The following is a 20,619-nucleotide window of genomic DNA, read 5'->3' on the forward strand; positions in this document are numbered from 1 at the left end:
CTAATATAATCTATTTTGAAAAAAAAATGTACAAAATTATACGAATATTCAAACAGACCTCAAAGCATTTCGGTGTTTTTATTTCAAATATCTGTCATTTTGCACAAATGATTTGGAATTCATTGAGCATTAGAGATATTTTGTTTGACCTACCTTCGGCAACTAGCCGCTTAGCTGTCATCTATTGTCTATGGCTGAGAAACACTGGCAACTTAAATAACAAACAAAAATAAAATAACCTAAAACTTAACACGGCAGGCCTAGGAATACTTTTATTTTATTGTTCAAGTAAAGTAAGTTTAAAATGAATCAGGCCAATACTTCGAAGTTAGTCTCAAAAATAAGATTTAAGATACCTCCTAAGCATAGAAATCTCAAGCAGCCTAGAGGGCCAGAAGGGCGTATGGACAAATTAAGAAAAACCGTCACAGCCTTAATAAAGTATGAACGCATAGAGTTAAACTTTAACAGAGCCGACGAATCTAGACAATATGCAGAACGGGTAAAAAGTAGAATAATCTTAAATGAAATAATTCGACGTATTTCAAGAATGTTAATATTTATTTTTGTTTCAGTTAATATCTGAGGCAATTCGCTACGGAGATTGTCATAAATCCACTATGGAGTTAGCCGACTATTGGCTCCTAGAAAAGTCACTAGTTCACAAATTGTTTAAAGTTCTCGTTCCCCGTTTCGAAAGCATGGAAGTGTCCTGTACAAGAATGTACAAGGCACCGAAACCATACCCGGGAACCCATTACGATAGGGCGGTGTTAGAGCTGCGCGGTAATCCCTTTCCAGACATCAAAACAAATACAGTTCAAAACCGGAATTTGATACACAATGTATTATTAGACGCAGCTAAATACGACTTCAGACAACAAAAATACGCAGAAATGGCTGACAATATTGCTCCCAAGGATCCGGAACCAGAACAAATCTCTTGATTTAAAAAATCTGATATTCTGTTCTTTATTTAAGAACAGAATATCAAAGTGGATATTCTAAATGTGTCCACTGTTCTTTTTTCAAAGGTTTTCGGGATACCGATACCATGATTAAAGTGTGTACTTTCTCGCGCATGTTATATTCTGAAAATACATGAGTTTTATAGAAAAATTCTGACTAACAGGATTATAATTAAGGCAAAATGTATCATTATACATTAATAGAGTAGAGTCAAGATTATCAAATCTATCATGCTAGTTAAATTGATATCAGAATTTTAGTAGAAATTTGAAATGGAAAACATCTTTCGTAAGTTTCAGAATGTGAATATATCACCAAAATAATCACAGCGAGTTTTAAATCTACAAATCTTGTTTTTTAAGTTAAGTTGTTACCGAGACAGATTTCAAAGTTCACCATACATACCAAACTCTGATTTTTAAAACCTAAATAATAAAACAGGAATAACTAGGGCTTAAAATGATTGATAACTGTAGTAATTCAATTTATGCATAGAAAATAAAAAACAATGTTAAATTTAGGATGAAAGTTGTTAAATAAAAACAAAATTTTACCATTGAATTTATTAATTTAAAATTTTCATTAACATATATTATATAATATTATCAATTTATTAAAACTACTGTTACACCTCTAAAAACATTAATTTCTAAGCCTAAACAATACAATATTTTGAGGGCCATGTTAAGGTAGTACATTGCAAAAATAACACAAGCCTGTGTAGGAAAAGTTACACTTATGACAAGAAAATATTGCAGGTTTTTTTTATTTATTTATATTTTAGCTACTTGGCACAAGTATTTATATATTAGCAGTATGAACAAAATTATCTTATGAGGAACTCGTACATTTACACTTGAAGTCTATCATAACTAAAACAAAATTCTTCATTGAATGTGCTGGGTAAATGAAAGAAATTTATATATTTGTTGATTTGGTGATTATTTTGTAGAACTCCATATTTATACTTTTAGTATAAAAACCAAACATTAATTTGAGTCTTGCCTTGTTAGAGCATTTTCAAACGAATGTTTCATTTGTTTGAAAATGCCCTTACAAGGCGAAACAATTGTCACATAGTTTTTGTTTTTATATTTTTAAAAATAAAATAAAGTATTCAGTAGGCTCAAATCGGTGTTTGTTTTTTATATTAAAATTAGAAATTAATATACATTTATGGCGAGGCTGACTGAAAGTCAGAAATACAACGAATATTTCTTTGTTTTTTTCCTTCTTAATGACTCCCGAGGGGGTGAAATCCAGTCTTTTGTCTACGAGTATTTGGACAAACTCAAATATTGTAATGAAACTAACTGGTCCAAGAAGAAGTTTAAAAATTGAAAAATTGTTTTCAGGCGTTACCTAGTATGTGAAATTCAGCCAGATGAATCTCTTCACAACAATAAAGGTTTCAGCTCTTTAACTTCACTGAAATCAACAAATGGAAGAATTGAAGAAATATGGATGTTCAAACATAGGCAAAATGGTGAAAGTGGCCACTTAAACCAGCCAATGACAGGTCATAAGCCCTGTAAATGCCTAGACTTCCATATTCCCTTATTTAAGGTATTCTCCATCCCTGTTGTAATTTGTTAATCTCAATGAGTATTACCTTATTATTAAAAAGAAAATACCCCAAAACTCAATAGTGCATGTAATACCTATGGAACAATATTTTCATGCGTTATGCGAAGTTAAGATAGGTTGGGTTGAGTTAAATAATAAAACAATTATTATTTTATTAAAATTAGTAGGAAATACAACTAACCTAATCTAATTAATAACAAAATAAACGCGTTTTCTTATTTAAAAAGTACATAATATTGGTCACCCCAATGCTCTCTCTAAAAGATATCAAATCATTGCCAATTTACAAACCAGCTAAATGTGGCTAGCTAAATTGTAAACTGCCAAGTATTGACAATATGGCTTATTGTCGATTAGCCCTATCATAATATGCCTCTCTTTTGTAATTTGGCTGGCCGATGTATTTTCGACAATCCGACTGCGACATATACATACTGTTAAGTTGACATTGGTGTGACTTTAGTTTAACATGAATTGTACAAATAAATTATTACTGAATAAATAATACCTACCAGCCATGTTTGAAATTATATAATAATGTAACACTTCATTTATTAATGCTGAAAAACTGAAAACGATGAACGGTTATGATTTTCTTCTATACTGATACATATATGAATAGAACCAGTCTACAGACACACTAATTTATAAGTAAACCAAATAACATTGTCAAAAAAGTCATTGACCACACCCAGAACAGCAAAAATAAACAAGAATGAAATATGTAATTCTATAGGGAGATTACTTCTACATACACCACATTTTTTTATAAATTTGCAAGTACAACAATAATTATTATTGAATGCGGGAATTATTTATGAAAAAACTTGAAGGAATATTCTGGTCCCGTTAAATTCTATATCATGTAACGCATTTCATTCATTTAAAGACAAAACAAACACAATATACTTATGCGGTAAATTATTTGTAATGTGCCCATTCTGTTAATAATCTATGCCTAAAATCAACTGTATTCTTCATATTTCCCCCTAGCACAGCGGTTTCCAAATCGCCAGGGAAAGCGCCAAAAATAATTTCCAGACCATGATATCTACAAATATGTACATAAAACTTCATTCCGAAAACCATTACGATGTGAACTTTTTAATCTTTATCATACGGCGTAATATAACAGTAAAAATTAGGCGAATTAATGTTGACCAAGAACTGCCAAACACGACCTTGAGCTTAGAGGAACCACAGTCATAAAGAGGGGGTAAAAATAAAATATAATAGTATTTGTTTAAAGATAGTGTGAGATGTCCGCCTCGAGGTGTAGTGGTAAGGGCGTTTGCCTACCGTGCGAGAGGTCTCGTGTTCGATTCCCGTCATGGTCGACATGAAATATTTGTTTAAAAAGGCCTTTTTACACTAGAATATTTCACAGTCCCTGATAATTTTACTTTCATGAAGCAAAAATGATTAAGATACACTGCAATTGATGTACCAATGCACTTTATGTACCACCCTCCAAAATAAATATGGATGAACCTATATGTTATAGCATAACCTTGTTGTTATTATGTTAATTGTAATTTACAGTTTTTTTTGTAATATTTTTTTTATTATTTAAAACGCGTATATATTATTAAAGCTATTGAAAAACTAAAAGATAGGGAGGTGCGAAATAAATTTTTTTTTGGGGGAGGCATAGTAGCATAAAGGTTGGAAACTGCTGCCCTAGCACTTACGGGGAATTACACTGAAAAACAGTTGCGGTATTACATTTATACTTTATTTATATATTTAAATACAGGGTAACATTGAAATATTACATAAAAAAACGCAAAACAAATAATTTCATGCTAACCCAGTTGGGAATCGAACCTGGTACTCCACACATAGTAATGCAACACGCTAACCTTTATCCTAAGGAGGCGAACTATAATTTTTACAAGATCGAAAACAATTAGAAAGTTTTTTTATTTTACGTATATAGATAGTTTGAAGATGTAAAAGTACATTAATCCCCATGGTTTCATTTTGAACAATTATAACTGAATTAGCCGTGAATATATTAAGTATGTAATTACAAAATATAGTACTTAATTTATTCATAAATAATGCAGAGGATTTGAGCTTAATGTAGTTTTTAATGTCTACTAGACTATAATTCCCAAAGTGTATAACTTCCAGTAATTTACCTTGATCTATAAATGATTACACATTTAGGTATACTCATCCTTTGTGCCTTTAGAATACTGGACATATAATTTGTAAACCTAGAGTATAGTTAAACTCCTAACGCGTGTAATACACCCGATAGAACAATGTTTTAGATCTCCACAGGCTGAATGTATTATCAAATTTAAGTAAATAGATTCCTTCGCCCGGGTATGTGTGCGATCCTGCATATATCTGGAAAATAAAAAAATAAAAACATTTATAAGCAATAATGAATAGAGAAAAATGCTACGGTAATATCATAAATCCTTTTTAATATAAAATAAGATCTGAAGATTTCAAACTAGCGATTTTTGGTTTTCAGGTCCATCTATGATTAAAAGCAACTGATTTTACGAATTTAAATCTACATTTTATCCATTTTTACTCTGACTAATTATGGTACATATATTTTATACCTCCTTCTTAATACTATGAAGGTTCGCATGATCAACCTACTTTACAACTTTGGCAATAATAAAATGGTTTCATATATACTTGTCAAAACTAGACAAAAAATAATCTTTTATTTTGAATATTTTTTTTTCTTAATTTTTTTTTAATTTTCACAAATTCATGTCAAAACTTTCAAATTAGTCATTTTAAATATATGCTACCACAAAACAGAATGAAAGCATCAGTCTGAGTTTCTAGATAAATCAAAATATATAAAATCGGACAATGTGGTAAAAATTTATTATATATCGTCGACAGCAATCCATCACGGCATATGTAACATCACCCCTAAGTCATAATTTTACTGAACCCATAAAAAAAAAACTCTTTCAAGTGCTCAAATTTGTCTTACGTAGTGGTGGATTTCCGTGAATGATATGTTTTATTTAAAACATAATCAGTACTTTAAAATGTTTTTTTACAACAATAAAATGAGGTTATAGCAGGCTCTCAACATAGTCCTGCTTTACAATCCAGAACACGGCGAATCATTTAATATTTTGAGAAGTATATCATGAGAATAGACTTTATTCTGTAAAGCCTTGTTCATCAGAGGCTCTTCCCTCCATAAACTAATCTTGGTTAATAATTGTTTATACATAATCCACTCATACCTGTGAGTAATAATACGCCACTGGCTAAAAGAGTCGCCCATACAGACAAAAACCATTATATTATAATCAACCACAAAGTAAGCTACAGTTTACAGCAACACAACAAACTGACAACACAACGAGAATCGCAAGCGCAAACTAAAACCGTCCGTTACACGTTTGTTGTTAAACTAAAAACCAAACCAAAAATTTGGAATGCTTTTATTTAGCTAAAGGGCTTCTTTAGCGAATTATTACTCCGAGACTCATACCAACATATGATTTGAATAAGTATTTTCTCATTTTGGGCATTGGTTCATTACAAATACAACAAATTTTAGTAGTCTAATGAAGTCTCTGTATTGCGCCCTGGTCCGATCACAATTGAAATATGCATTATCAGTCTGGAGCCCTTTGTACAACTGCAACTCTTCTAACTTGGAAAGAGTTCAACGGAAGATTTCACGCTACATACAGTTCAAAAAGGGTAAACCTGTAAATGAAATTTGCTACCAAACTTTGATGTCTGAGTTGAGGTTACCATTGCTCTCCACCAGAAGGACAATTGCTGACCTCACTCTAATGCACAAAGTGATATGCGCCATAATAAATCGCCCAAAATTACTGTCCCTGATAAACTTTCGTGTAGCCACAAGGACCACCAGACTCCAATACATGTTCCAGTGTGAGTACAACAGGACAAACTTCACCCACCATTCTCCCCACCCCTAGTGAGCATCCACAGAACTGCTAATAATTATGCTGAGCAGTTGGACTTGCTCCACACCACTCCTGCTGCTATTAAATTAGCTATCCTTTCCATTGAATGGCCATTCTTTTCTTTTCTTTTTTATAATTAACATATTAGTGAAATAATTGTGATTATATTTTGTGTCAATTACTATAATACTTTATTTACTCCTTCTTCTGGGCGTTTATAAATAAATTGGTTTGTCAACTTTAAAGCTATAACAATTACATACCTCAAGATGGCTATCTCTTCTGTATATGGGAATAACTATACTGACAGGTGGCTTCAACATGGACAGTCCTGAACGAACCGTTCCCACTTGGTCGGATCCGCATTCTAGGTCACTAGTGTTAATTATTTCTGAAAAAAAAACAAAGTTTCTTACAAACACTCTTTGTTTTATTTTGAATAACATGTTTTATTTATTTATTTGTTTGAAAGTGTGTAAAGTAGCCACTTAAACCAGCCAATGACGAGTTATGAGCCCTAAAAAGGCCTAGACCTCTATATTTCCTTCTCTTAAATGTTCTCCATATTTATTGAAATATGTTAATCTTAATAACTCCCTAGGAGGTGAAATCCAGTCCTTGTTTACAAAAATTTGGACAAACATAAAATATTGTTGATAGAATTCATAAATAATGAATGATCTGAAGCAATAATTATGAATAATATTAGAAATGATTGTATTTTGTGTATAGTTAGTGTGATAGAGGTTCAATTAAAGAAATATAATTTTTACCATCTTCATCATCAAATTCTTCGTGATCCAAATCTCCTTCATCATCACTTTCAGCTACGTGCACAGTCACTTGAGTTGTTAGGGGCTTACTCCATTCAAAAAATACTCCAAACCCTAGTGTAAAAAAGATACCTATATGAAGTAGTTTTGTAACAAGAAAGATTGTACAGACATTAGTTGACATTTTAGTTTGTGGTTTTCTCCATATATTTATTAACTTTTATAACAAGCTTCTTCTCGGACATATCGAACAAAAATATTGTCAACAGTTGAGCAAAAACTCTTCAATCGTTTAAAAACATAATTTTCGAAATAAAAACCAAATGGGGAATTAACTTAGTCTGATGCCGCGGGGCGTTAGTATTTATTTATTTACATTTATGACACTGTGTAAGTGTCTAAGTACCTAATTGGTGTTTTCGCCGATAACATTAACAAAGTATCACACATATGGTTGAAATTGCATGTAAAAAAACCAAGCTTTGTGAACTTAGTAAGCACAGGCTCAGCACCTCTTTACAATTTATAACTTCTTTCATACTTTATGAATGACATCCTTGTTTCGGGGGTTTTATTTTTTTTATGTTCTATTGTCAATGCATAATGAACATTACTAGTGGGTGATGTTAGATAAATTAAAACCTAACCCTTGAATTGTAAACATGACTACTAACAAGCGGAGTGTTTCATTTTGCAAAAAAGTGGCAATTGTTTGTAAAATAGAATGTGGCGCAAAATATGTTGAAGTGTCAACATTGTGAAAAAATACAAATGTTTATTTATCAGCATTTGAAATTTAGAAAGTGGTATGTTTGTAAGCATTTACATATTACAATTTTCAATAGTGACAATATGCAATGGCGATTGGATTAAAAAAACCTTTCTCTGGTATAACAAGTAATGCTTATAACAAGCTAATTCACTCGATCCCGTTTTCCTCGTAATAACCAAGTTCAACTGTATTTATATACGAATTTTAAGGATCTTTACCGGTAACCTGTAATTGAACATGTTTTAAATAAAAAATATACAAATATTATAAATACATTTTCGTACAGAAAATTTGATATTACTTTATTGACAATTGACTTCCCATTGTAGTGGCCCCCCTGGAATGCATAGATCTTTTAGATATTCCGGAGCAGCTCTGTGCAGTGACTTATTTATACATAAGTCATAGTATGTATTCTACCCAGCGTAGCCAGAAGGTTGCATGCTTACCTATGTCGAAATTATCAGTGGCAAACTCCCAAAACAGACATCTGCCCCCTTCATGCGTAGGGACCCGCACCGTCAAGGTCTCTCCGTGCCCAACCTGCAGCACACCCCCTCCGCCGGCAGCATTCCTCACAGCCTGCTTGAACTGGGCCAGCCCATTCCTGGTCCACATGCTGGGAGATGCCACCGCATAGTTATCTACCAATGGAAAAAATACTCAGATAGTGAAGGAGAAAACGTTTAGAGGTTAATAAATACACATCGTCCGCCTAACTTGTAAAACTCGCAAATCCCAAAAATACTTCTTTTCAAGGGAGAAAAAAAACAGTGTTTACTTCAGCAGTGAAGTTTTTTTTAATACATTTTTTTAAAAATAATGTAACACTATTTTATTTTCTTTTCTTTTTTCTTTTATTCAGGAAACATACAGTACAGTTACAAAGTTTAATATTTTACACAATTAGACTTAATTCTAATGGACCAGTGAAGTTTCCATATTATAAAGCAATTATATGTAAGGTTAATTATAAAAGTATAAAAAAGAGAAGGAAAAAGAAAAACCTAAATGAAAGTTGTTTAAAAATTAAAATTTAAGTGAAAAAAAGAAATTTTAAAGTTTGTAGTTTGTAGTGAGTATATGATTATACTAGTTTTACACGCATATAGATTATTGGAAGTCCTAACAGAAAAGACCAAAATATCATTTTTTACCATCTGTGGATTTACGAGTTTTACAAGTAAGGGTGACATGTATGATTGACTTACTAAACCAACTATAAAATGTATATTTAAAGAACTAAATTTGTTGCTATTTATTATATAATAAAAATAGAAAAACTTTGTTTCTAATTTAATATTTATTTAATTACCCAACGCTTATGAAGCTACACAAGCTTCCTTATCATGGTTTAATTTAGTACCTAACTAATAATATCCTATTTCATAATTTTAACAGTGTCTACTAAATACTAATAATAAGTCAAGTCTTGGTGTCATCAAACAAAATATTTGGGGCTGTTTATTGCTGAATTTATGCGAATATTCATTACTAAAAAAATGAATGAAGTTTTTATAGCTTTGCAACTGGCGAAAAGCCGGTAACTAAATAAATATTAAACGGTTAGAAACAAATTGTTTTAATTTTAACTAAACCATGTTTTGATTGATACTACCAAAATTATTACATAGAAATTCTACACGGTAAATAAATATTTGAAACTTACCATTAGTAACAAAAGCATTTGATATAAAAATATTTACTAATTTGAATTGAACTTTGCAATTGAATATTATATTTTATTAGGGATTTTTACAGCAATTACACAACAATAAGTAGAAATATGTTGACAATACTAGAGCCAAATTGAAAGTTCACTGTTTAATAATACATAATACATATAGGAGAGAGTTTAGATAATCGTGTGTGTGACATTTAAAAACTCACATGTAACGCATATTCACATACTCCATTTTCACATACGCAGATTAACAACAGTGATAGTTAATAATGTAAAAACTAAAAATAATTTTTAAAAACTACAAATTTTCCAAAACACATTAAAGATTGATTAAATTTATTCAATAGATTAGCGATAAAATCAATTCTCTTAGATTTTTCTGTAATAGTTTTCAAAATATTTTTTTTTTTTCAGTTTATTCTAAAATAATGAATACCTCCTTCATCCGACTGACTGTCTTCGTGCTGTTCTTGTGAACTATCTTCCGTCTGGTCATTTTTCTCGCCAAGAGACTTATGATTAGATCTGTTACATAAAGAACATTCCATTAGCAAGTTATAATAAAAACAGACACAAAAAATATTTTTTGGTACCATGTAATAACATCAAGTTCAATTGAATAAAAAGTAACATCTAGAACTTCTAAATTTAATTTTATATTAGTTAATTTCTCGGTTAATTTAAAAAAAAAAAATTATGTATCGTATTATCAGCACTATGATTTTTTCAAGTTTTGTATTTCTGAAATTAATCAGCCTTTAAAGTCTCAAGTTCTCTTCCGCTTCTTGGTTAGTTCTGCATATTGGTTCGTTGACATTAAGTAAACTGGAAATCTTCCACAACTGTCTCATCATTGGTTGATTCATATGAACTAGTGACGTCGTTCAAAGTAGTTCATTTTATCAAAATATTTTTTTCATACATTTACAAGAAACTTATATTTTTATACTCTGATTTTTACCGTGCGTAAGAAAATATTTTTTATAAATAATTTCCCGTAGGGCTGAAGTTCCTCATTGGAGAAGTAATTTCCCATAACTTTGGTATCTAGTTTAATGACTTAATTTTGATAAAAACATCTTAAATTTGAATCCAAGAATTTTATTACATAAAAATTAAACACATACATACACCCCTTTTTCTTTATTTTTATTATTATCTTGATTGTAAATCATGCAAAGAAAAGAAGATCAGTCTGACTTCTAGAGAAATTAATAATAACAATGCCAAATGCTCCATCATCATAATTGACCGTCATAGGTCGCAGTGACATCAGGAAAACATGATCCCAGTAGTAAAGTAGAAATATATACTATAAAGAGGTATATTTAAAATATTCTTACTCATTGTCCTGAATTAGGAGATGTTTTTCGTTAGCTGAAAATGACTTATCTGCACATTCACTTTCTGTCTGTATTTGTTTATTGCTGTCGGAACTTGGTTGGTTGGCCGCTTGGCGATTAAGTGATAGCTGCTGGATGTATTGAAGGTAATGTTGATCTTGTAGTTGTCGCACAAGAACAGCCTGCTGGTCAGGGTTACTTGGAAACTGTTGGCAAGCATACTGGAGGAACTGTTCGTATGTCTGCTCATTCAAGGCATCTTTTATGCGGCGGCTGAAATTTTGAAATAATACTATTACTTACCAAAAACAATTAAATATAACATTCTATAATATAATAAAACTGTACAATAATTTAAACATGGACTAAAGACTATGCTGTAATCTAGCACTAGATTACAATTAAGACCTGAAAAATATGTAGCTTATTTATGTTTGAACAAACTTTTTACAAAATTATAAAGCAGTGAACCAATTACAACATAATATATAATACTTGAAAACAGAAAATTTATAGAAATAACAACAAAAAAGTGTTCATAAGAAGAAAGTACAAAAAAAAGAAACATAACATGGGTAAAAAAAAAAATATTTGTGAAAAATAAACATAAGTTTGAAATGATTAATAACAAAGCAAAAAATAATAATGAAAAAAATCCAGCAAAGTAATATTTAAAAAGAAATAAGAATGCAGTAATAACTAATCACCTAATCATAATAAACATATGAAAGGGAAAAAAATCCAATTTGTGTAATATATTATTTTTTGTTGTTTAAAACAATTTCAAAGAAAAAATATTTTTTTTAGCTTTTTTAATAATCATCAAATCCAAACCCGATGTTGCATAGGGCATTGCATCAAGTAAATGCAATGAATGTATCTCGATTTCCTGTTACAGGAAGGTTAAGTTATCAGTCTTACGCTTCAGGTACCAGTCTAGGGACAGTGAAATATTATTATTAATTATTAGTGAAACAAATATTTTAACAAATATTTTATGTCGACCCTCTCAGGAGTTTATTTATAACGGAAATCATAGTCTTTTTAATAAACACAAGGTATAAGTAAACAATTTAAAGACCAATAACAGATTTCACATTCATATTTATTATGAATACAGAAGAAGGGGAAAAAAATAAATACTAAAAAGGAAATATTAAAAATTTAAATAAAAATTATATAAAAGGGAGAAGACATGGTATGGTGCCATCCCTCCTATCCTCTTCTCTCTCTCGGTTTCCATAAATATAAATATTTAAAATTTCACAACCAACAATTCGATAGTAGGTGTATGTAAAAGTTAAGCAGAAGATGAATTTAAAATGTCTTTTTAAAAAAATTTTTTTTTAGTAAAATGGAGTTGCATATCAAATTTGATGCTTTTGCCAATGTCATGTTAAATTATTTTATAAACAAACTAGTTCGCAGTAAAGTGGTAACAGACCTGATGAAACTATAGTATTTACAGTGTAATATGTCGATGTCACTAAAAGTGACATTATAGGTAGCCTGTATTCTTTGAAGGGTGCTTATATTCATATAATTAGTTTATAAAGAGAAGAAGTTTAGAAGAGATATCAAGTCTTGTTTGTGTTAATATTTCGAGATTAGGAGTTAGTATACTTCTTTATAAAAACATTTAAGTCTGTAAGTGAAAATTCTTGATGGAAGTTCATTGTAATTTATTATATAAATAAATGTGTGTAAAACAATTTATGGATTAAAGTATCACTCTTCTTTTCTTTATATAATAAACTTCTTTATAAATATACATACATCTGCTCCTCTTCACTGGCCTTTTGTTGTTGTAGTCTTCTCTGTTCCTGATCTGTGTTTTTCTGTATTTCCGCCAATTCTTTCGATTCTTCATCTAGTTTATTTCTAAAAGTACATTTTACTATTAAATCAAATAATCAAAGATAATAACATTTTTATTTACACCGTGGTTTTTCGCATAAAACTTGAATAGCAATACATATAGTGAAATGTGTAGGCGCAATGCTTATCTATTTAAAGTAGATAAGTCAAAAGATATAAAATAATTGTGGTCATTAAATATTTTTTACTGCATACCAAGTTGCGATATTTATATAAATATCAACTACGCTCAACTAATTTCATTTTTGTTTCATTTATTTATTCATTAACAATATAATTCTATAAGTCCCAACTCCATGTGGCTAAAGCCCTGTGTTGAGTTGGGACGAATAATATGGTATTCAGAATATCTAAAAAATAGAACATCATTAAAAAATAATACATAGCACATCAATATAAAAAGAACAGACATTTGATTTATTTGAAACTACTAACTCAAATAATTAAAAAATCATAAAGAAATTTCTATTCAAATCTCTCCCCCCAAGGAAAATCCAGTCTGAACCTCCATATCGAAAATAGCTTTTATCCTTGAGAGCTTAATACAACCCTCTAAAATATTAAACACTCTCGGTGTGATAAATGAGAAGTGCCTCTGAGTAAAAGCAGTGCGGGTTTTGGGTATAACAATCCGCGGGGATGAAAGTCCAGTAATCGATGAGACACACACTTGCCAAAAGATTTTACTTAAAATATAGTGCAATGACCGAAGAAGCAACTCAGAATTTTTATTGAATACAATACATCATTTTCGGCAAGAACAACAGTATTGCACATAAGAAATCTGTCCACATAAGAGCAACGTCCTGGAGTACATTAACGTCATTCCCCCGTGGAGACACAAACAACAAAAGGTTGCAGCTTATAAAGAGATCACAGGGTGTGGTAATGTCAGTCAGCCCAACCAAGTCAGTCTATTCCAACATTCCGCATATTTATTTGCACATGTAATAAATACACATTAACCTTAAACATCATTTCTTCTGTCCATCTCCAACTGGAGTACGAGCTCCAACCATCCCCAAAACCAGCAAAATCCTACATTATGCTTTGTAGGATTACATATGCTAAAAGTTAAATTATGAGGGATACTTTTAATCGCCATTTTGTAATAAGTTATAACTTGATGTAAGAAATAAAGATAACAAGGATGTATATTTAAAAAAATATAAATATAGGTAATTATTAAGTTAAGGCAATTTCAAACTATGATTTGCATGTTCTGCCGAAAACAAAACATAATATAAACGTTAACTTGTAATTTTTAATTTCACAAAAACCATTTGTGGTATTATTATTGTTATACACATAAAGCAATAAACCCTCAAACACTTACATTAGTTTGAAATAAAATAAATAGATAAATCAAGTAAGAATCGGTTTGTGGTTCCCGGTAGTGGATCTTAGGTTTTAGGGATCTTAGGTTTGAAAAATCCGCTCCACCCCAGCTTGATTTCCATTTTATGAAAAATATACAAACAACTTACTTTTGGAATTTTTTCTCATCGCTATCCTTTTTATTTGCTTCTACATATGTTTTAAATAGGGGACACAACCTGCGACAAATAAAACAAAAGCAGCGCTTGAAATCCGGAAACATTTTTGTTTTTACCACCAAAACATTACACAGCACATAATATTTCAAATTAACAAAAATATAAAAGCGTTTCTTTGCGTTTGAATTTGGCAATTTTAAGATGCTTCTTTAATAACAATTTACGAGTAGTTAAAATAAGGAATTTACTATGAATTATAAACTCTTCCCTGCATGTTAAACTTGTCTGTATCTGATTGGATGAATAATACAGTTCTGGGTGTGAAATAGAACCAGAACTCCGGACAATTGTTTTTAACAAGATGACTACTCTCAGGTAAAAATCCTGAAAATGTAAACCGAGTATCGGATAAGTCCACTTTGAAGTGTAATGGTTGGCACATTTGCCTACTATCTTGAGGTTCTGGGTTCGATTCTTAGTAAACTCCACATGATATGTTTATTAAAAAGGAGGCACCTGAAGTAGGTGGCATATTACCTTCATGTAACAGATGATCGAGATTATTATTTGAAGATGGTTGAAGTTCTGGTTCCTTTTCAAAGTTATGAATAAGTTTTGATATAGAAAATAGTTTGAGGCGCGAGACGAAGACGGCAATCTCTACCATTGGTCAGAGCATAAACGGAAGTATCTCATACATCGATTGATTTGTGGATCGCTTCGAAAGATGACCAGTTATTTGAACGCGGGATTCGTAAGCTGCCTGAAAGATGGGAGAAAGTATTCACTCCAAAACAAACAAACCGGTCAGAAGGCAGCTGTCAAACTTAAAAACAAACTTTCCTGTGTAATGCCGAATATCAAAATAACCAGAAATAAATAGTGGCGTACGTAGGGATACCAGTAATCAAAAAATAAACTCATCACTTTTAAATTTCAGTAGGTACGTGAGGTAAATAAAAGCCCTTTTCGTACCAGATGGTGATAGGGCACTGTATTCGTACACTAAATGCAGTGTATATCAATCATATGTTACATAAAGGTAAGGTGATCAACCTCACGCTTCAGGTGCCAGTCCAGGAACATGAAATATTGCAGTGAAAAACCACCTTTTAATAATCAATATTTGATAATAATAATATTTGGTTGATTTATATAGTGCCATTTATGTGAAAAATCACCGCAAGGGCTCTTTAAAATTTTATACGTAAACTTACATTCTAACTAAGCTAAAGTGACATATTATATTTTCTGATTTAAAATTGAGGGAATGATAAACTAAAGTTGGAGATTTTAGTTGAAATATGAACTGACTGGGACTGTCTATGATTCGTAAGTTTGAAGGCAATTGATTCCAGGCAGAGGGGCCGGCAACGGCAAAAGCACAATCTCCAAATCTAGTGTTTGGGCAGCGCCGGATGTTGACAAGTTTTCCTCTGCCCGAATCAAATGCTGAATAAAGAGCAGATTTTCTTTGACATGTATTTTCCCTAATACGTGTCGACCTTCCCAGGAATCGAATCCGGAACCTCAAGCATGGTAGGCGAATGCGCCAACTACTTCTTTGCGAGACAAATTTATCTCCACTCGATTTCCATATTCAGGATTTTTACCTGAGAGCATCTTTTGAGTCGAAAGCACTCATCATGGATTCTGGTTCTATTTCACAAACAGAACTATATTTTAATCTGTCTGGACACAGATACATTTTAAATTTTTAATATTTGAATATATATTTGGGATGAAAGGGTTAAAATGGTATTCCAATGAAAACACAAATCATCAATAATTAATTTAGTCCAGTAGTTTGTATATGCACATTATTAAATATCAATCACCTTGATAATAAAACCTTGACTAGAAAGACACTTAATATAATAGTTACTATACAATTAATACACTAACAAACATTGAAAATCACGAAATAAACTTTTCGGGTAACATTAAAAATTTAACATTTTGAACAACACTAAAATGTAAGCATGTTTGGGAATAATTTAAATTAAGTTTGTAAGTATTGTAGAAATTGTGAATGTAAACTGAATAAATAAAACACAAATATCCTGGGTTTCAAGTTTAAACCTATCATCTGTCAGCTATATAATTATTAAACCTTGTTATCATAGAGCAATGAATAGGTAAGTAGCAAATGTCTATTAAGATGTGGCAAATTCAATCAAGATAGGGAGTCGAATGTCTAAGAAATGTTTACTCACCTATCTAGCATATGTATAAAACCAACTATCGCCTGAGTATGAGACATATTCCCTAATTCCAGCCATGCCGATCTGCGGTCTCTTCCTATCACATCTAAAACACCGAGTGGGGGCGCAGTTTTTTCGTTGAATGGTCCATGAATCGCTTGCTGTGTATACGCAATGAGTTTAAGCTTATCTTCATAGCTTAAATGTAACGCTTTTCCTTCTTTATCTACAAAACCAACACAATTTAGATTTGCCGACGAAGTTATATTAATTTTTGACGTTTATTTGACAGCTACGGTAACAAATTAAAACAAGTGACAGGCTTCGCAAAGTACCTTTGTAAAAGCTCAACCCGAGTCGGTACACTTCTTTTAATGTTAAGCCCCATTTCTGATGTTCGTCCTCTAGAATCCCTTGATCAGTGTCAAGGGATAATTTTTCTAATCTAACTTTGACACCCCCTTCACCACCGACAGCCATTTTAAAGAACTATAAAACTGAATTATCTAGAACGAGAAAGACGTAAGCGACTACAAACAGAAACGTCAACAATCCTAGAAACCAATGGCTATACATACGGTATTACCATTGTGAAAATATGAAAATAGGAACCGATTTTTTTTAAATGATAAAAGGTGTTTCATTTTGGCTTTTACATTACCGTCAAACATGACAATTTTGCCAAATCCTTTACAAAATCAAGTTTTAAAGTAAGAAAAGTTACTGGTATCATAAAAATTACATTAGGTAAGTATCACTCCACTTTTAATTAAATTTTTTAAGGGATAACCCACTGTGCCTCTATTTTAGAGGCTTGTCAGCAGGTAGGAAAGAGGGGGTATGGAATGAAGTTATTAAAAATACCCGTAGCGCCCAAGTAATTGAAAAAGAAATCTTTCATGTAAGTGGCAGGAATCGATCCCGCGACGCGTTTCACAGTTAGCCATTTAACCGACTGCGCCTGCCTACATTACCGTAAAACGCTGCAACTTTTCCTACCGGCCACAACTTTTCCTGTTTCGTTACGATTACGATATTTCGCATTTGATTGGCTTTTTCTCACTTTTTACCATTTGGTAGTAATTTTTCATTGTCCTGGCAACACCTTTTTTATTTTTCATAACGCCAACTCCATTGTTGCGCTCTCAGTTGAGCGATGAATGTCGGCAGGAGGAGTCGTGAAATTTTGGTCTCCTAAAACTTTTAAAGTTCAAGAAAAACCAAAAGTGTTTTTGAAAAGTAAAACCGTCCCGGGGTAAGAAAATACTGTATATTTTTCGTATTGTTTGATACTTTTATCAAAAGTACACGATTTCATCAAAAAAACTTGCTAGGCAATGTTGTGCAGTGTTTTGAAAACACGATTTGTACTTTTTGCCTGGTTCTAGGGTTATCACTAGTAGTCAACGTGCTTTATCTTAAATTTGATTTTTTCATTTAATTTAATTTTTTTATTAAACGAAATTTGAATTTATTTGACTTTATATAATTTACCCGGATAAAGTTTTTTTCGTTTATTTCTAGTAATACAAATAAACTTTTAATTATGATTTAAATATGACACACTACTTATATAAGTGTTCGAAACATAACTTAATTCAAAGTTTATCTCTATCGATGATCGTTATAATAAGTTTACAAAATATCTCAAATCTATTGATAAAACGATATTTCGAGGACAAATTGAATACTAAAAATTATGGAAATCTTAATTCTATTGCAGTTATGTGAAAAATGGCAAACAATCAACAGCGAAGAAGGCGTAGAGTAGGAGCTCGTAGTTATTCTGATTACTCGAAGGAAATGCTGGAAGTTGCTGTAGATCTCGTTCGAAGAAAAATTATTTCATCATACGAAGCAGAAAAGCAGTTTGGGATCCCACGTCGGACAATTAGCAACAAAGTCAAAAGCGTACATAATAAACCATTTGGTCGACCTACAGAGTTTTCAACTGAGGAAGAAGCTCACATAGCGGACGTGGTGAATATTTCAGCAGAATTTGGTTGTCCTCTTTCTCTTTTAGATTTGCGTATTGTAGTTTACAACTACCTTTTAAAAAGTGGAAAATCTGCTCTTTTTAAAGGAAAAATGCCTGGTGAACGCTGGGCCCGTTTTTTCTTAAAACGACACAATTTTTCACAAAGGGCAACACAAAATATAAAACGAAGCCGTGCTGCAAAAACAGTAGAGGAAATGGACGAATACTACAGAAATTTGAAAATTTCTCTTAAAGATGTTCCCACCAGTAATATTCTCAATTTTGATGAGACAAATTTAAGTGACGACCCCGGATCTAAAAAATGTATTTTCAAAAGAGGCACAAAACACCCAGAAAGGGTAATTAATGCAAGCAAAAGCTCAGTATCAATCATGTTCAGCGGAACTGCTGACGGAATTTGCCTACCACCTTATGTGGTTTACAAAGCAGATCATTTGTGGTCCAAGTGGTGTGAAAATGGTCCAAAAGATGCTAGGTATAATCGCACCAAATCTGGATGGTTCGATATGATTTGTTTTGATGATTGGTTCAAGACTATAGTTATGCCATGGGCAGACTCTCGTGACGGCGTAAAACTTATTATCGGCGATAACTTGGCATCTCACCTAAGTGTCGAGACAATTCAAATATGTCAAAGTCAAAACATTAGATTTACTTTTCTTCCAAAAAATGCTACACACCTTACTCAACCACTAGACGTGGCATTTTTTGGACCAATGAAACGACATTGGTGTGAAATTTTAACAAATTATAAAGCTGCACACATCACTACAAGCACAATCAACAAATGTCATTTCCCGCAGCTACTGCAGGAGCTAATGTCAAAAATAAACATTACAAAAGAGATCAACATATGTAAAGGATTTGAAGGATCCGGAATATTTCCTTTCAATCCCTTAAGAGTGACATTAAAAATGCCAACACTACAAGAAGAAAATTTTCGTCAATTTGATGCTAGCCTTTTGGAGTTTTTACAGCAAAATAGACAATCACAACCAATAAAAACAGGCAAAAACAGCAAGCTTCCAGTCATACCTGGTAAATCTATTTCAACTGAACAAGCAGAAGAGCTAGCTAAAGCTAAAAAAATAAAGAAGGTTACGAAAATAAATACACAAAAAGAGAAAAAAGACTCAATCTTTTGTTATAACATGCTAATTTTATACTTAACGGTATTTTCAGCAAAATAAGACTATTATTAGCTTGTTTGGTTTTAAGCATATCTAGTTTTTTTAAATATATTCTTAGTGGTTTCTAAAAGTAAAAAGTAACGATGTTGGTTAAACAGTTAGCTATTTTTGTTTTTCGTTTTATTTTTTACGTATGTTTGTTTAGTGTCATAGCTTTTAATATTGTTCCTACTTTGTGTTGCTGAAATTTTAATTACCTGCCTAAAAAGTAACTTTAGGTTTGAGAGAGAAGACTACCTATTATTATAGATATAATAGACTGATATTAATACCTACTGTTACCAACTTTATTTAGATTTACTTCTGATTATTTGTTTAACTTAGGAAAAAATAGAAATAAAAGTGGAAAAAAAAAATCTTTTTTTGGCACAACCCTACACTTACCGACATGTTTGTATGGGAAGTTTGTGGTACCTGCTACAACTCTCCCCATTAGCTGTGAATAAAAATCTATTTCCTTAATGGCAATCATTTGACTGCCGGGGTCAAGCACAGCGACTCTTGCATATGGAAAAAAAATACTATAAAGAGAAACATTATATTTACTGAGGTATTCTTCGAGGCAAAGTTGCGCCTTTTGCACACAACTTTGCCTACGACTTTGAATGCATGTAATTAGGAAAACTTGCAAGATTTAAAAGGATTTGGAACTTATACGGCTAGGCATTAGGTCCGTCTTCCATCTAAAACGCATTAACAGCCATAATAATAAATAGGTTCAGAGATATCTACAAAAAAAGTCAAAATTGCGGCAAAGTTGCAGCGTTTTACGGTAATAGAAATGAAATCAAA

At 31.7% G+C, this 20,619-nt stretch overlaps 2 protein-coding genes and 1 long non-coding RNA gene across 3 annotated transcripts; 2 read left to right on the plus strand and 1 right to left on the minus strand.

Moving 5' to 3' along the window:
- The first annotated feature begins 236 nt into the window (after nt 1-236).
- Nucleotides 237-1,530, plus strand: mRpL17 (mitochondrial ribosomal protein L17). The gene is made up of 2 exons (XM_088225967.1): nt 237-502; nt 576-1,530. The coding sequence occupies exons 1-2, from the start codon at nt 305-307 to the stop codon at nt 945-947; spliced, it is 570 nt and encodes a 189-aa protein (XP_088082093.1). The 5' UTR covers nt 237-304; the 3' UTR covers nt 948-1,530.
- Nucleotides 1,531-4,269: 2,739 nt separating this feature from the next.
- On the minus strand, nt 4,270-17,194 carry LOC148285416 (Golgi resident protein GCP60). Its single transcript, XM_088225956.1, has 10 exons — nt 16,974-17,194; nt 16,651-16,864; nt 14,426-14,494; nt 12,837-12,941; nt 11,061-11,333; nt 10,154-10,242; nt 8,483-8,677; nt 7,262-7,375; nt 6,752-6,879; nt 4,270-4,914 (listed from the first exon to the last, which is right to left on the minus strand). Exons 1-10 carry the CDS (start codon nt 17,116-17,118, stop codon nt 4,798-4,800), a joined length of 1,449 nt encoding a protein of 482 aa, XP_088082082.1. The 5' UTR covers nt 17,119-17,194; the 3' UTR covers nt 4,270-4,797.
- Nucleotides 17,195-17,785: 591 nt separating this feature from the next.
- Nucleotides 17,786-19,730, plus strand: LOC148285417 (uncharacterized). Its single transcript, XR_015822153.1, has 2 exons — nt 17,786-17,893; nt 18,362-19,730. It is a non-coding gene; the product is annotated as an uncharacterized LOC148285417 (long non-coding RNA).
- Nucleotides 19,731-20,619: the final 889 nt, after the last annotated feature.

Source organism: Micrasema longulum, unplaced genomic scaffold, assembly GCF_059751315.1.
Source record: "Micrasema longulum isolate JH-2025_06_02 unplaced genomic scaffold, ASM5975131v1 h1tg000037l, whole genome shotgun sequence".
Classification (NCBI taxonomy): domain Eukaryota; kingdom Metazoa; phylum Arthropoda; class Insecta; order Trichoptera; family Brachycentridae; genus Micrasema; species Micrasema longulum.

Coding starts and splice junctions, on each gene's coding strand:
- mRpL17 (XM_088225967.1), top strand. CDS start 305: ATGAATCAGGCCAATACTTCGAAGTTAGTCTCAAAAATAAGATTTAAG. Junction 503..575: donor CTAGACAATATGCAGAACGG/GTAAAAAGTAGA, acceptor TTTTTGTTTCAG/TTAATATCTGAGGCAATTCG.
- LOC148285416 (XM_088225956.1), bottom strand. CDS start 17,118: ATGGCTGTCGGTGGTGAAGGGGGTGTCAAAGTTAGATTAGAAAAATTA. Junction 6,880..7,261: donor AGAATTTGATGATGAAGATG/GTAAAAATTATA, acceptor TTTTTTTTTCAG/AAATAATTAACACTAGTGAC. Junction 4,915..6,751: donor GAAGAGATAGCCATCTTGAG/GTATGTAATTGT, acceptor TTTATTTTCCAG/ATATATGCAGGATCGCACAC.